This window comes from Varanus komodoensis, unplaced genomic scaffold (genome assembly GCF_004798865.1).
Source record: "Varanus komodoensis strain SLA01 unplaced genomic scaffold, ASM479886v1 scaffold38, whole genome shotgun sequence".
In the NCBI taxonomy this organism is placed as follows: Eukaryota; Metazoa; Chordata; class Lepidosauria; order Squamata; family Varanidae; genus Varanus; species Varanus komodoensis.
In genome coordinates this window covers 7227672-7243084 of record NW_025335909.1, presented here as the reverse complement: position 1 = coordinate 7243084, position 15413 = coordinate 7227672, and the positions used below count along the sequence as shown (strand labels likewise).

The following is a 15413-nucleotide window of genomic DNA, read 5'->3' as shown; positions in this document are numbered from 1 at the left end:
CCGGCACCTGGAACGCGCTCAGAGTGGGAAGATAGAATGAGCCGGGCGGAAAAACCTGCGGAAAGTGAGGATTTAAAAAATGGCCCTGATACATGGGGAATTTTGCCCTATTTTAGGGCTACCCAAAAAATCCAGGGTAGGGTTAGGGTTAGCAAAGCTAAGGTAGTTCTGGCGCTTCTGACGCCTGGAACGTGCTTAGAATGGGCAGATAGAATGAGCCGGGCTGAAAAACCTGCGGAAAGTGAGGATTTAAAATTGGCCCTGATGCATGGGGAATTTTGCCCTATTTTAGGGTTACCCAGGAAATCCAGGGTAGGGTTAGGGTTAGCAAAACTAAGGTGGTTCTGGTGCTTCTGACGCCTGGAACGTGCTTAGAATGGGCAGAGAGAATGAGCCGGGCGGAAAAACATTTGGAAGGTGTGGATGTTGGGAATCTGTATGACGCGCGGGGAATTTCAGTTCGAAGTTAGAGTTGCTCCATGCATTGCAAAGAATTTTACCAGTACCTTATTTTATTTTTTACAGTTTTTTTTACCACCCGTACCCTCAGTTTTCCAATGTGTTCATATTGCAAATTAACAGAATTTTGATGTAGTTTAATGTTTCTAGTGGCCAGTCACTTTTCAAAGTGCTTACATCGTCACTTCCCCCTTGTATGTCTTACATAATCTGGTTATGCCCAACATGGTAGATTTTTTAAATTTTTGCTGTATTTACAGATTACAAACTTCACATTTTCTGGGTGCAGAATGTGAACACTCTCTGCAGATTATTTTAATCATTGAGATCTCACGCTAGGGTCTCCTCCGCAGGCCTCCGCTCGTGGTGACGGTGGCTGCTGCCAAACATGGCCGGTTCTTAATGTTTGAATATCCTCTTCGGCCAACACGGATGTTCAAGGAACTTGACTGTGTTCCCTCTCCGTAGGCTTGTTTCTGCGCCACATGATCCTGGCCTACAATAAGCTTTCCTTCAGCCAGGTGTACAAGCTTTACACGGCGCTCCAGCAGTACTTCCAAAATGATGAGAAGAGGAACGGAGCAGATGAGACGGAGATGGAGCTGACCCAGTGCGACGAGCTAGAAGGACAAATGGAGAAGGACGAATTCGACGGGCCTTTCAGGTTATTCTGAACATTCGCTTACAAAACTCACCCCGTACCCTGTTTAATAGTGAAATCCTCACAATCTCATCCTCAAGCCAATTCAGCTGAAACCCTTTTACTTGCACTTTCTCAGGGTGCAGCTGTGTGCCTTTCTAGACAGGAAAAAGCTCCTAGAACTTTCACCGTTTCTCTGTCAGCTTGGCTAGTCGGGGGATGCTGGGACCTGTTGCACTTTTGCCTGTCCAAGCATGCATTTATTCACTTTATAAAGGTGTAAGATATTGTGATTGTAGGACAAATCTTACAATCTGATGCACGTACAAAAAAGGGAAATTCCCGAATTGTCTGAGGAACTCGAAAACTCGCAGGTTGTTTTGTGATGTTTGGTTTTTCCTAATGCAGGGATTATACGTTTGGATTTTGTGGGGATTTATCTCCTGGACCAACACGGCTAGCTTTGCTCTTACGTGCCTTGCAGCATCTTGAAAAAATTTACTGTGGTCTTTTGTTTGTTTGTAGTGAGGAAGAAATATCTTGCAACGGGCCACTTTCGCAGAAGCAAGCGGAATATTTCCTTTCTCAACAGGTATGTCTGTTGCTTACATTGAGGCTGCCCGTCGAGGGAGATGCATTTTCGCACATTCCCTACTTGCGAAAGTAGCCCTGTGGCTCTGAGCGAGAGGGTGAATTGAATTAAAGCCTGGGTAAATCAAGCTGCCCGTGCTCAGCACTGTGAGGACCTGACTTGGGCACCAGGGGGCGCTGTGCCGCTGGAATGTGGCTGCAGAGAAGGCTTGTGCTCCCATCTTCGCTCCGTGGGTGTCAGGGAGCAGGCGACGGGAACTGGAAGAAGGCCTGTCCCAAGACCGTGCGTACACAGGCAGGTTTGCTGGAGGGCAGGTGGTCCTGGCAGCACCCCGAACCTAAGCCGTAAAACACAGCTCCTCCCAAGGTTGCTTCTGCAGTAAAATCCCAACAGCAGTACATTAATAAAAGCCATCAGCAGGACCAGTAAATCCATCGCAAAGGGTATTGGATGTCTAAACCTCAGTTGCCACGAAATACTCAGAACAGTCCGATGAATCCTGCCCAGGAAGACTCTAGAGAAAGGAGTAAGCCGTACACTCGCAGTGATGGGGCCTGGTGCCCCCTCCCCCCAGTGGCAAACCGTTCCAGAGGTGTGGGACTGTCGTGGACAATTTATTTATTTACCTCTGTTCCCCCCCAGTGCCGCACCCCTCCGTCAAGTGCTTGCTCGCTCGCTTGATTCCGCGTAAGTGAGAACGTTGCTCATCTTGACATACAAGTGAAGACTTCAAGTAGTGTAAAGATAGCGCACGGACTGCTCCATGCTCAAATTAGAGTTGTGTGAGAGAGGCATTCTTCCCGAAATCCGTTAAGCCAGCTTTTTCATCTCACATAATCAAATCAGCAGGAGCCTCTCTCCTTTTCTCTCTCTCTCACACACACACACTCTCTTTCAGTCTCTCTTTGAGCATATTACAATAAAGCTTTGGCTAAATCTCTCCATGGTAATCTGAAAACATGCTGTTGGTTTCTTTTCGCATAACGTGAAAGGGCTCAGTGGTGCCGGTGGTACATTAAATTGTTTTAAAAATCCAGGCAAATCCACATTTCTCTTTCTGTGCCCACTCAGGTTGACAGGTTTTTATTCAATTCCAGGCATCCTTATTGAAAAATGATGAGACAAAGGCACTTTCTCCTGCATCCTTACAGAAGGAGCTGAACAACCTGTTAAAATTTAACCCAGACTTTGCAGAAGCGGTAGGTCTGGGTTGGTTTTCCCTGCCTCTCCCCACCCCGACTCCCCACCACGGCATTTTAAGCATGTCCCTTTGCAAGTGTTTCTACCCACAGCTGGTTTGGTGGTGTTTGTTCCCAGCATTATTTAAGCTACCTAAACAGCCTCCGCGTCCAAGATGTCTTCAGCTCGACACACAGCCTCCTTCACTACTTCGACCGCTTAATTCTCACTGGTGCGGAAAGCAAAAGCAACGGGGACGAAGGCTACGGGCGCAGCCTCAGATACGCGGCGCTCAACCTGGCTGCCCTGCACTGCCGCTTCGGCCACTAGTGAGTCTTCTTTTCCCCGCCATCATGTTTTTTCTCTTCTTCCTGCCTCCTTGCCCGTCTCCTCCTCCAGACTCTTTGCTCTGGCTCCGTGGCTGATGGAAGCCGTGGGAGTGATGGCTCAGCGGACCGTCGGCTGAGTGAGCAAGGCACCCGGGTGGGAGACCCCCAGGTTGCCAGTCACGCCAGCAAGGGAGGCCACGCAAACGGGGAGGGCCTTTGTCTCCGCCCGCTGCTCTTCCCCACCGCAGAGGGATTTGTCCAGCGTCTGCAAACTCAGCGGGAGTCCAGCTTCCGTGCTCGGCACTTACGCCAAAACCTAGAAGCCAGGGAGAGAGGAGGAGAGACCTGCATGATACATTCTCATAGGGGCATTTTGATACCAGGCCACCCCCCCCCCCCGTATAAGCATGCATGCATGCGCCCTGGCCACCTTTCAGCTGCCTCCATGACATCTTTTCTTCCTGGTAGCACCAGAAGAGGTCTTGGAAAGAGCTGGCAAGGTTGCTGGGCAGGCGTGAGGCTGCCCAGCGTAAGAGGAAGAGGTGCCCAGGTGAGACGCACAAGAGCACCCACGGGAGAAACCTGGTCCCCGTGGCGTCCTGGCGGCCACTCTTGGCCCCCTTTAGGGCCATTGTTACCGATGTTACGAAGGCGGCTGCTATTGTTAGGGCTGCTATTACCAGGGTGTTTCTAGAACAAACAATATTTCTCTCTTTTCAAGTGAAAGCCATCAAAGAGTGGCTTGCAGTTTACCCAGTGAGGGGAAGAGGGGAAATCCTATTAAAAGGGCAGTCCTCTTCAGAGCAAGCAGCTCAGTACAGAAAAGAAAGAAGGGAGGAAAGGAAAGGAAAATGGAGGCCAGTGTTGGAGTGGGTAAAGTTGGCAGTCAAGGAAGACAGGAGCTGGGAGCTCCACCGAGGGGAACAGTTGGACTGGCCCAGTTCTTCCCGGGTGCTGGACGCTGCACCCCTGCCCACCACAGCGAGCCCCCGGCTGCACGCCGCACTAAGAGGCCCCTGTGCTCCTGTGCTTTCTTTCCTCGTAGCCAGCAGGCTGAGCTGGCCTTGCAGGAAGCCATCCGGATCGCCCAGGAGTCCAATGACCACGTCTGCCTGCAGCACTGCCTGGTAAGCAGCGGGAGGCTCCCAGGCGAGGGGTCGGGGTGTCCTTTGCCTTCTGGCTTGACTGCAGAGAGGGTGAACGGGTCCCTCGCGCCTGAGGACGGGGCTGCCTAGGAGCCTCGTGCGCATCCTGATCATCAGGGTGTTGGAGCACTTGATGCGGATGAAGCACTTCGAATTGCTTGAGGAGCCGTCTTTGAAAAGGGCTCCCTGGGGGCTGCCAGATGTGAGAGACCCACCACCCCCATCATCCCCAGCCAGCGCAGGGAGCCGGTGACTCTACACGTTCCATGGCAAGTGGTTTCCTTGCCCCATCCCCATTCGCTCTTTTCTTGCCAGAGCTGGTTGTACATCTTGGAGCAGCAGAAGTCAGACAGCTGTGCGCTGTTGGAACACTCCGTGAAGAAAGCTGTGTACTTCGGATTACCGGTAGGCCTCTCATACCTTCACCTCGTGCCGTGGCTTCAGCCCTGCCGTCCTCCTTCCCCAGACCTTGTGTCTGTAGGGGAAAGAAACACACCCCAAGCTTGTGTGGCTTGTGCCAGTTTCCAGGCCCTCCTGTCGATTCATGCCTGCCTCTTTTAAAAGCACGCTCTTTTATCGCCTTGTCTTTCTTCCCCGTTCCCAGTATTTAGCTTCCCTGGGGATCCAGTCCCTGGTTCAGCAAAGAGCTTTCGCTGGGAAAACTGCCAACAAGCTAATGGATGCCCTGAAGGACTCAGACCTCCTGCACTGGAAGCACAGCCTGTCTGAGCTGATCGATATCAGCATCGCTCAGAAGACGGCCATTTGGAGGCTGTACGGCCGCAGGTACAGCCGGGATCGCGGGAGCCACGCGGGGCCGTCTCCGCGGGTGCCTGCCCAGCCAGCCTTTAGAAAGACGGGCTGCAGGACACAGCTCCCCTCTCCTTTCACTAAAGCGAAAACACACTGGAAAAAGAGATGGCTGGAGAAACTATTTCCAGAAGGGCGCAGGCCATCTTTCCCCAACCTGGAGCCCTCCTGTGGCTGAGGACTACAGCTGCCATTTTCCCCAGTCAGCTGGGGATTCGGGGAGTCATAGCCCAGAGCGTCTGGAGGGACCAAATCGAGGAACATGGTGGAGGCCACCCCTACACAAGTCAGAAGTGGGTGGGGTGGCTGAACGAGGCCGCCAGCGGCCTGAGTCCCTGTGAGCAGGGAAACCTGGAAGAGGGATGCCCCCCGGAGGAGCGCGGCGCAGGCCTGCAGCCGGCGCCAGGCCGCTGAGGACCGCCTGAGCCGCGCGCGCTGCCGCCTCGCTGGCTGCCCCTGACGCCAGCCCGCTCCGCTCTCGCTCTCGCCCTAGCACGATGGCGCTGCAGCAGGCCCAGGTGCTGCTGAGCATGAACAGCCTGGAGGCGGTGACCGTGGGCGTCCAGCAGAACAACACCCAGTCCTTCGCCGTGGTGCTGTGCCACCTGGCCGAGCTGCATGCCGAGCAGGTGGGTGGCGGCGTCCGCGGAGGGCCTGTGCCGGCACGTGGCTGCTCGGGGGCCGAGCGGGGCTGCCGTTCCACAGCTGAGCCCCGGGGAAAGGGAGAGGGCGGAGCGTCCGGCCCTCTTCTCTCTCCTGGCTGCAGCTGGAGAGGCCCCACTGCCGCTCTCCTCCGCCTGCTCGCAGGGCGCAGCCTCAGTCGGCAGTCCGGGTTGAACTCGGGCCCCCATCAGCCAGGATGGTCAGCAGCGAGGGATAATGGGAGTTGAGGTCCAAGAACGGTGGAGCACTGAGGGTTCCCCGCCCCGTACGAGAGCACACCCTTGCGGGAAGCCAGTTGAAGTTTCCCTTCCTGTATCAGACAAAGTGGAGCAAAACGACAAGGTGCTTGTCGAGAGGCAGCAAGGTGCTGCTCTTTTACACCTGCCTGTGAAATGTACGCCTGTCTCATTTCCCCCTGTTACATTTTATATTGTGATTTATCTTGGAAATTGCCTCATGGCAAAAAGGTTGAAAATCATCTGGAAAGGGCTGTACACTAAATAAATAGATCTATAGAGGGAGCATCTGGCTTTGGTCAAGTGCTTTCTGTTCTCTTTCCGTGGGACTGGAGAGCACCTCTCCTTTACATACATTTTCTATTCTTCCTTTCGTATTAGAGCTTCTGCAGTCATCAAGATCTTGTATCTTGAGCATGAAGTTCTTGATCATCCACTCCAGTCTGGTTTTTCTGTACCTCAGGGCTACTTCACCGCTGCATCCGAAATACTGAAGCACCTGAAAGAGAGATTTCCGCCCAACAGTCAGCATGCACAGGTGAGGTCCAGTATTGGACAGTCATCGCCTTGGGTCCCTGCCCTTTAGTCTAAATTTTGCTCGTGGAAGTTGGGGAAAGCTCCTCTGTGCAACACGAGAAGCGTTACCGTCCTTTGCCCAAGCCAAGATTGGTCAACCGGCAAGAGGAAGTTGGGCCCTGCAGGTATATGTTCCTGTGTCACTGTGTGTGGATTGTTATTCATTTATTTCTTGCTCAGAGGCAGTAGCGTTGGCATGTTGTTTGCTGAGGAGAGAGTAATAACCGTTTAAAAATGAAAGAAAGGGACAGATAGGACAGTTCCGGTCACCACATTTTCCAAAAGGATATGGCCGAACCGGAAAGAAGGATACAAAAGGACAGCCGAAATGACCAGGGAGTTGGAGCAACCCCCTAGAGCATTCTTGGTTCCCAAGGCTCCTGTTAACCTGCTCCCAAATGCTCTTGCCAGCTCTGGATGGTCTTCGATCAGAAAATCCAGTTCGACAGAGTCATGAACGACGGGAAGTACCACGTCGCCGACTCACTTGTGGCTGGGATCACCGCCTTGAATAGCACCGAGGGCGTCTACAGGTAAATAGCGTGGACCGGGAGGAACAGGGACCTGCTCTGGTGCCCACTGGAATGGGATTAGCGTTTTCGCGGGATTAAAATGCCTCTGGGATCAAGCTGCACGGGCACTTTTTCTGCTTGTAGAAATGCTTCCCTCCTCCTCCGGTCCACGCCGCATGGAAACAGAGAAAAGGTTAAGCACCTGGCATGCAGAACGTAATTCCTGAGCACGGTTCATCGTGCCTGGCCTCTTGAGGCACTCGCCGCCCTCCGTCGTGGCTGAGCCAGGGCTCTGCCTCAGAGGGTTGGTGAGGGCTACCGCTTGCGTGACAGCCCTGAAGGCCAGGACCGTTACATGGCTCAGCGAGCTCAGGAGAAATCTTCTCCAGACACGGCTTGCTCCCAGCGCAGGTCTTGGCGGTCCAGCTCCTCTCTGAGCAGCAGCAGCTGCTCCTCCAGCAAGAAGGGCTTTCCCACGACCTGCTTCTCCGTCTTCCTGAAGCGGGGATGGCAGAGATGGGATGGGACCTGCCGCCCAGGAAGGAGATGCACAGCCACCGAGCTGCGGGCCTTCTGGGCAAGCGGCCTTTGGTGTGCGCGCTCGACCCGGCCACCCAGGACGAATGCTCTGATTGCAGCGAGGGCGTCGTCTCCAAGCCCGAAACGGGCAAGGTATATTGGAATTCTCCAATATATTGGAAAACCATATTCCTCCATCATGCCTAGTTTGGGGGTGGGGGGAGGGTTGCAAATCCTGGCTGGAGATCAGTATGGTCTGACGTACTGAGTTGTAGGGCAAAGATGCCATCCGTTCATATTTTGCTAAGAAATTTTTAGGCTTACATTTCTTGAATTTGTTTCCAAATCAGAGTGGACTTAAGCTTCACAATATTTGCAGTCCTCAGAATTTTGCAGTGGTGCTTTCTAGAACAAAATATGGGGATTCAGGGAAAGCATGTAGAAAAATGTGCATATTAGCAGAAATTGCATCAAAAACGTATATATTCATGCCATCCCAGTGACTTATAGATTCCGCAGCCTGGTGTCTTCCAGATGTCTTGGACTACAAATCCCAGAATTTCCTGTCCCTCTGCACTTGGAACAGACCCATGTGGCAGAGGCTGCACTGTAGTTTCACCAAAAGCAATCTACTCTTTCAGCGGTCGACTTAGTTCATCTGTGATCTGGTCTTGAGATAAAACGTTTTGAAATCGTTATCACCGCTTTTGTGAGTGAATAGTTGCAAGGCTTTTGAGCAGCTCGTGAGCTTGGAGACTGGCCCACTGAAATTACTCCCGGTTAAAAGTGCTTCATTTGGCCTGAATTATAGTGGCCCCTCAGTGAGTGAAAGAGTGTGCATTTAATGTTTGTGTTCTCTCTTCCAGAAAAGCTGTCCTACTTAAAGCACAGAATCAGATGTCCGATGCTCATAGACTCCTGCAGAAGCTCTTGATTCACTGCCAGAAAATAAAAAGCACCGAAATGGTGATTAGGTAGGGTGACTTGCAAGTTAGAATGTTGGACAGAGGAGCTGGGAGTCGGGGTCCTAGTCCCCATTCAGCTGTGAAGCTCACTGGGGGAATTTGGGCGGCCCCTCTCAGCCTAACCAACTCGGCCGCACTGCTTTGTGAGGATCAAGTGGACAGGAGAACGTTGTAAGCTTCTTTGGGTTCTTTGCAAGAGGAGGAAAGGACAGGCGTAAACGTAACGCAGTCGTCATGGGTAAGACGCGGCTGCCTGATCCCTCCGGGCTGCTTCTTCACAGCCCTGCAGCCGTGCGACCGGGCTCCAGGGCCCGCTGAGTTTTCTCGCCTCCAGTCTTCTCCAGCTCCTGCGCACTTTGATCCAGAGTCCAGCTTCAAGTGGGATGAGGGGACAGGGTGGAATCTTGCCGACTGGTTGTGTTTCATTCAGCTGGAGCAGCGAGTGGGTTGGGCAGATGCAGAAGTCTGTGGTCATAATGGGAGTTGAACTGCAGCCTTCCCTGGTTTTTTCCATGTCGGAGCTGCAGGGAGGGTGTCATGTTCTTTCAGGCTTCCCTGGGACAACGGGTCTTGTAATCCCGTTCAGCGGCACGCCAGGCAGGGAAAGGCTCCTCTGAGGGTGTGCCAGGGACCCTCTCTGCTTCCTCCCCGAGTCTTTGGAATGAAGATGGGAGATCCCGTGCAAAACAGGAGGCTGCTTAGAAGGGGCTGGGGCTGCATGCCAACAAAAGTTGTCGTTTTCTGCCTTCAGTTCAGCAGCAATGTGTGTTCCCCCTTCTCTCGATTAGCATTCTCCTCTCCATCGCTGAGCTCTACTGGAGGTCTCTCTGCCACACGATAGCTCTGCCCATCCTGCTCCAGGCGCTTGCGCTGGCCAGGGAATATCGCCTCCAGTATTTAGCCTCCGAAACCCTGCTCAACTTGGCTTTCTCACAGGTATCTGTGGCCCAGATTATTCACTTTATCCGCAGTATTTTTATGCCACTCCTCAGCCAAAGAAGTTTCCGCGGTCGTTTATGTACAATCTATCAATCAATCAAGGCAGCCCTTGTCCGTGGAGTTGCCATCCAGAAGGCAAGATGCTCAAAGAAAAGGGAACGGGGAGAGAAGAGGCAAGGGAGATTATTTTCAGCAGGGCTGGTAGAGCAACCCTGCTCTCCATCGTATCCCCCCGAGATCAGCCTGCTGGAATGGGGGCAGGTGGGTGCGGTAGTTCCTCACAGCCGCTGTTGCAACTGCCTTTTTTCCTCCTCCATCTCCCCCTTGTTCAGAGGACGGCTCCCTGCCCCAAGGAGAATCCAGTATAGAATTTGTCACAAAGAAAGCAACAAAGGAAGAGGCTAATGCAAAGAGCAGGCCCTATAGTTCAGCGAGAGAACGTTACTGTGGGGCACAGGAAGTGAGGGACTGTGCCAAAGGCTTGTGGAAAAGGCGGGTTTCAAGGAGATACGAAGGCAGTGAGAGAGGCTGCATCCTGCCATTGTTTTGGTTTGGGGAGAAATGGCTTACTTCAAAAAGGGAAAAATGCACAAAACAACCGTTTTGCAAGGATTGGGCCGCAGAGTAACATTTCGCTCTTGGGGGTCTTCCCCCTCTCCCTCCCAGCTCATCCTTGGCATCCCTGAGCAAGCGCTGAGCATTCTGCACATGGCAATAGAGCCCATCCTGGCGCACGGAGCAGTGCTGGACAAGGGCGCTGCCATGCTCCTGGTGGCCAAGTGCCAGGTCGCCTCTGCGGCCTCCTATGCTCCGCAGAAGAAAGCAGAAGGTAAGCATCCCCGGCACAGGCCTCCTTCGGTCCTTGGGCTCAGCGAGGAGGAGAGTCAGCCAGTGCCCGCCCGCCAGGACGGGGGCTGCCTGTCCAGACCTCCTCGCCCCCACCTGCGCGCCAGCGGCAGCTTCCGCGCCCTCTGCCGGGGCTGCCCCACCGCGAGCGGGTTGCAGTGACCTGGCTCGGAGGCCGCCGGAGGTCGAGCCCAGCAGCCAGCCGTCCTCCACCGGCGACGGGCAGCTCGCGCTTTTGGATCACTGCGTGTTCAGTGCCGCTGGTCTTTCTGCGGCTGCAGGTCCCGATGAGGATTTCCTCTTTGCTGCTGCTTGCTGTTTTTATTCATTCGTGCTGCTTTTCATTTCTGATGTGCTGAATGTTAGCCATGCAACTTAAGCAAGGGAGCTCAGAATTCTCTTTCTTTAAAACCACACTTTCGACGTGCTCTTTACACAGCTCTGGAGTCGGCCATCCTGAACCTCAATGAAGCCAAAACCTATTTTGCCAAGGTGGACTGTAAAGAGCAGCTGCGCGACGTCCTGTATCTTCAGGCTCGGCTCTTCCACAGCCTGGGAAAGACCCGGGAGAGAAATCAGTGTGCCGTGCTTTTCCGCCAGCTGCACCAGGAGCTCCCCGCTCGCGGAGTCCCCTTGATCAATGCTTTCAAGTGAGGCCTTTAAGCAGGGGGACACGATCCACGGAGAAGGCTGATGGCCCCAGCACCCCTTGAAACAGAGGGGGAGCTGGCTGGAGCATCCAGTGTCTGCAACAGCCAACCCCACCTTTCTGCAGATTTCTTGTCCTGAGCAGTCTTCATTTTTCGGGAATCATCGTCAATAAATGGGCGTTTTCTTTTTGCAAAACAAAGTGTGTTTCTTTCACAGGGGAAACGGGGCGGGAAAGTTGGGTGTTTCTGTGCGTCTCACATGTTGTCTAGTCTTGTTATAATTCGTGAGGACGTTCCCTGCATTCCTGGTGAGCAGTTAAGTGGATCTCATATGGGGAGTGTGCTTAGACACACAGTAGAATCGCTGTACACCTGGCATTGGCAGACTTGGAACAGCCCAACAGGCTGCAGAAGAGGGGGGGACTGCGGGGCTGGTCCATTCAGCCGCCCACTGGGGACCGGGCTCAGTCTGTGGCAGCAGAAGGCCCGTTATTGAGGGGGGAACGGAGCTGGAACCAGCACTGCTTTCCCAGCTTATCTAGACCAGTGTGGCTTTCTGCCCAGCTGCCTTTTTTCGGTTAACATCGCGCTGTGAATGTTGGCAGGGAACGCAGTGTTTCCAAAACGAAAGGTGCCTTGCATTCCAGAGTCCTTCAGCACTTGGACTGCTTTCCAAATGGAGCAGCCCTGGATTGGGGGTGGGGGGTGGCTGTCGTGGTTGTTTTTGCTCTTACATTATTGAAGCCTCCCTGATGGAGAAGTCTTTTCAGCTCAGCCTTTGAGCCGAAGCCCAGCCTCGAACGAGCTTTTAGCGCATGCAAGAGTCACGTCCATCCATCTTGCGTAGTCGTGCTGCTGAAAAATAGCTTTGTGATGTCTGTTTGAAGCAGACAGCTGGACTTTTTGTACACTTGACTGGTTGGAATCAATTTGTCTGGATGGAGGAACTCTTAAAACCTTGGCAGGGCCTTGCGGGGGCAGAGCAGATTGGCTGCAAGAAAACAGCAAGCCCTGTATTTATTCTGTAGTCTGCAAACCAACAAGAAGTGCCTTTCTCAAGCCGGAAGTCATTATATTTGTAGCACTGAGCTACAGTCTTAATCATATGTACAGTACCAGAAAGTTAAAATTCAGTCAAAATTTTCTACTGCACATGATCTGTGCAGATGAAACTCCCTGAATGGAGGTTTCTTTCAGGTGCCATTTCCTAATGACCCCCACTTTTTGAGTTGAGGCAGGTAGTGACAGGAAACGGCCTTCTCCAGTGGTGGCACCCTGCTTGTTAGACTATTGTCCCCAAGGGTTTTTTTCCCAAGAACTACCTTCCTTTCTTTGCTGCAGGGAAGTGGTTTGCAGCAGGTGTGGGCATGGTGATCGCATTATGCTAACAACCAAATATTTGCACAGCACTGTTGATATACATGTTACTTTAGAAAGAACCAGTTAAACATGTCCTGGCCTCATGGTTGCTCAGAGAAAGCATGCGAAATGAAAGCAGATAAACAGAAGGAAGACACAGTCGGCACCCACTTTAGCTTGGCTTCAAGGAGCCGTGTTCTCAGCCCACCTCCTGTGAATCCAAGGCCAAGGAAGACTGCAGAGTCCTCAGGTTAGGGCGTTCTTCCAAAGGCAAATTTTGCTCTTTCTCCATTAACTGTTGAAATGTTTATGTTTTGTCAGGTTTATTACCACTGGTTTTAACTCCCTTAATACTGGCAAAAATATCTCATGGGAAGTAGACAACTTAGTACATGCTTCCCACTGGATCAGCGGAGGTTAGCCGGGACCTCACTCTCTTGTGATGGCATTGTGGTTGTTTTTAACGTGGGGCAGAGTCCCTATCCTACCCCAGCCCCCAGCAAGAATGAGCCCCACTGCAAGCAAAGAACCTGGAAAGAAGCATGGCTGAAATGCAAGGTTCTCAGACTGATCTAGCTTGGAAGCAGTTGAGCAGCCAAAGCAAACCCGAGAAGTCACTCCCGGCCAGCATTCTCCTCTGCCGCCACCACGATTCAAAAGCCGAGAGAGCGCTTCTGCGGGTTTCGGCTCTGGCCCCCCGTTATCAGCAGGCGTGCAACCTTCATCTGCGAGTGCAATGCCCTTGCTGAGCCTGCGGACACAGCCGTGCCTCCTGGATGTTTGCCGAGCCTTTTGAAAACATGCTTAATTAGTCCACACTGAAAAGAAGGCTCAGCGTGAGCTACCGTTATTTTAATAATAGCTTGCATGGCGTGCTTCCTGGGGCCCGTGCCGCATTCCTGTCCAGCCTGTGGCCTGGATAGGTTTCTCTCACCTCACCATAGTTACCCCCCCTGATAGCTTTCGGTCCAGAGCGAGCGTCAGCACTGCCTTGTTAACAAAGGGCTTGGCCTCAAACCGATAGTGTGAGTGGCAGCCCGTGAAGGCAGGTGAGGAGAGATGGGTGTAGGCCACGCTTCCCCGCCTGTTCCATGCGAGGGAGTTGCTGCCACTTGGCAGAGCCAAACATGCTTCTGCCCAGGCCCGAGAGCCGCGGGCAAGAGCTCCATGGGCAGGGGCCGTTCTGTGCACGAAAGGCACCAGTGGCCACGGCTTTGCTTGGGACACGGCCTTTCCGCCTTCCTCTCGACTGCGAGAATTCTTTTCCAGGGCATGCGCCAACTTTGCATCAAGCATGGCTGCTCAATGCCCTAAACACACTGGGGTGTCTCTGCCCTTAGAATCGTAGAGTTGGAAGGGGCCCCGAAGGCCATCGGGTCCAACCCCCTGCTCCTGCAGGACACCAAGTTACTTGCTTGTTCAAAGACACTATCGAGAGTCATTCTTGGTTGCATGTGGGCAGGACTGACTGGACCAGGCGGAAGTGAGATTGCGACCGTGACACCAGCCTTCCCCAACCTGGAGCCCTCCAGCCATGTTGGACTGCAACCTCTATCATTCACAGCCGGGATGGACCATGGGAGTTTGATGATGGGGTTTGCATTCCGACGCATACGGAAGCCTCCAGGCTGGGGTAGCCGGCAGAAAAATCCTCTGTTCCAGGATGCCGTAGGCCTAATTAATGTTCTCGTCTGTCTCTGTATCCACCTAAGGACTAGCTGCACATCTGCTAGTTATGGAATAATTATACACTCCAGTTTACTGTTCTCCGATGATCAGGACTGAAGCTTGTTTCTCGTTTTCCAAAGGCGAACAGGGAGGCAGAGTGACGGATCCTCTCTGTTGCAGGGCGAGGGTGTTGTACTGGGACTCAGGCGATCCAGGTTCTAGGCCCCAGTTGGCTATGGAGCTCACTCTGTGATTTGGGGCAGTCATGGACTCCCAAACTCATCTACCTCACAGGGCTGTCACTCTGAGGATAAAACGGAGTGAAGGGCGATTGTGTAGGCCACCTTGGGTTCTTTGCAAGAGGAAGAAAGGCGCAGGAATGATGCACAGAAATGTACACAAACTCTCTATTGTTACTGCTTAACATTAAAAGTATATAATTACCTAATCCCCCTCTACCTTCCCAACCTCTGGTTTGTTCTTATGACCAGAGGCGTTGTCAGCAGCTGGCCCATTAGGGCTGGTCCCTGAATCTGTCACCCGGAGACCCACATTTCTGGCGGGCCACTCACCCCGCACCCGCAGTCCACAGGCACTCGGTCCAGGGCCGCTGCAGCACCCAGCCCCGCCGGATCAGCCGGCACCTGGCCCACTCGCGCGCCTTCCCCCTCGCATCTGCCAGCCCGAAGGCTTCGTCCGAATCCGCCCTGCGCCGCCCTGCGTGTGCCCCCTTGGACCAGAGGGAGGCCTCTCCGGGAAGCGGGGCGCGGGGCTCCGGAGCACGTGCAGCTCTGGGCATCCCTTCCTGCCCGCTGCTCGTCCCGGTCCCGATCCCGGGCCTGGGCTCAGCCCTTGGCCCACCCGGCGCCTGCCAGCCCGTCCGTGCCTGGAGCGGGGGCCCCGCGATCGCGGCCACCGCCCGAGCCCGCTGCGGCTGCGGGGCCTCGCCCGCGCTTCTGCGGCCGCCCCCGCGCCGCCCCTGCGCCCTGGCAGCGGAACCGGGAAGCCGGGGGGGAGGGAGGGAGGCGCCCAGTCCCCCCGCAGCGCCCGCCACATCTGGACCGCTCGGCGGCGCTCGCGGCGGCGCGCCGCAGCCAATCAGCGGCGAGCTGCTGCCGGGCCGCTCGCACGCCCTGGACAGGAACAGGCGCGGCGCGGCCAATCGGCGCGCAGCTGCCGCATCTGGCGCCTCGCGAAGGGCGGGCCGCCGCAATCGCGATCGCAGTGGAGACCCCGCTCGGGCGCCGCGGGCGCCGCGCCTGCTCCCGGCCGCCCGCCCGCCCAGCCGAGCGCCGCGGCAGGTGAGCCGCCCGCGCCCCCGCCCGC

General features: G+C 54.2%; 1 protein-coding gene across 2 annotated transcripts in view; it reads left to right on the top strand.

Annotated features, from left to right (window-relative positions):
- The window catches only part of ANAPC5 (anaphase promoting complex subunit 5), a 14384-nt gene extending 3128 nt beyond the window's left edge, over positions 1-11256 (top strand). For both annotated transcript variants that reach the window (XM_044440857.1, XM_044440859.1), the window contains 14 exons: positions 928-1123; positions 1625-1691; positions 2789-2890; positions 3009-3199; positions 4245-4326; positions 4660-4749; positions 4949-5130; positions 5648-5783; positions 6517-6591; positions 7041-7162; positions 8527-8634; positions 9414-9561; positions 10231-10393; positions 10850-11256. In XM_044440857.1, the coding sequence (XP_044296792.1) occupies positions 928-1123; positions 1625-1691; positions 2789-2890; positions 3009-3199; positions 4245-4326; positions 4660-4749; positions 4949-5130; positions 5648-5783; positions 6517-6591; positions 7041-7162; positions 8527-8634; positions 9414-9561; positions 10231-10393; positions 10850-11064 (1877 nt within the window). In that variant the 3' untranslated portion in view covers positions 11065-11256. The remainder of the gene's footprint in view (positions 1-927; positions 1124-1624; positions 1692-2788; positions 2891-3008; positions 3200-4244; positions 4327-4659; positions 4750-4948; positions 5131-5647; positions 5784-6516; positions 6592-7040; positions 7163-8526; positions 8635-9413; positions 9562-10230; positions 10394-10849) is intronic.
- Positions 11257-15413: the final 4157 nt, after the last annotated feature.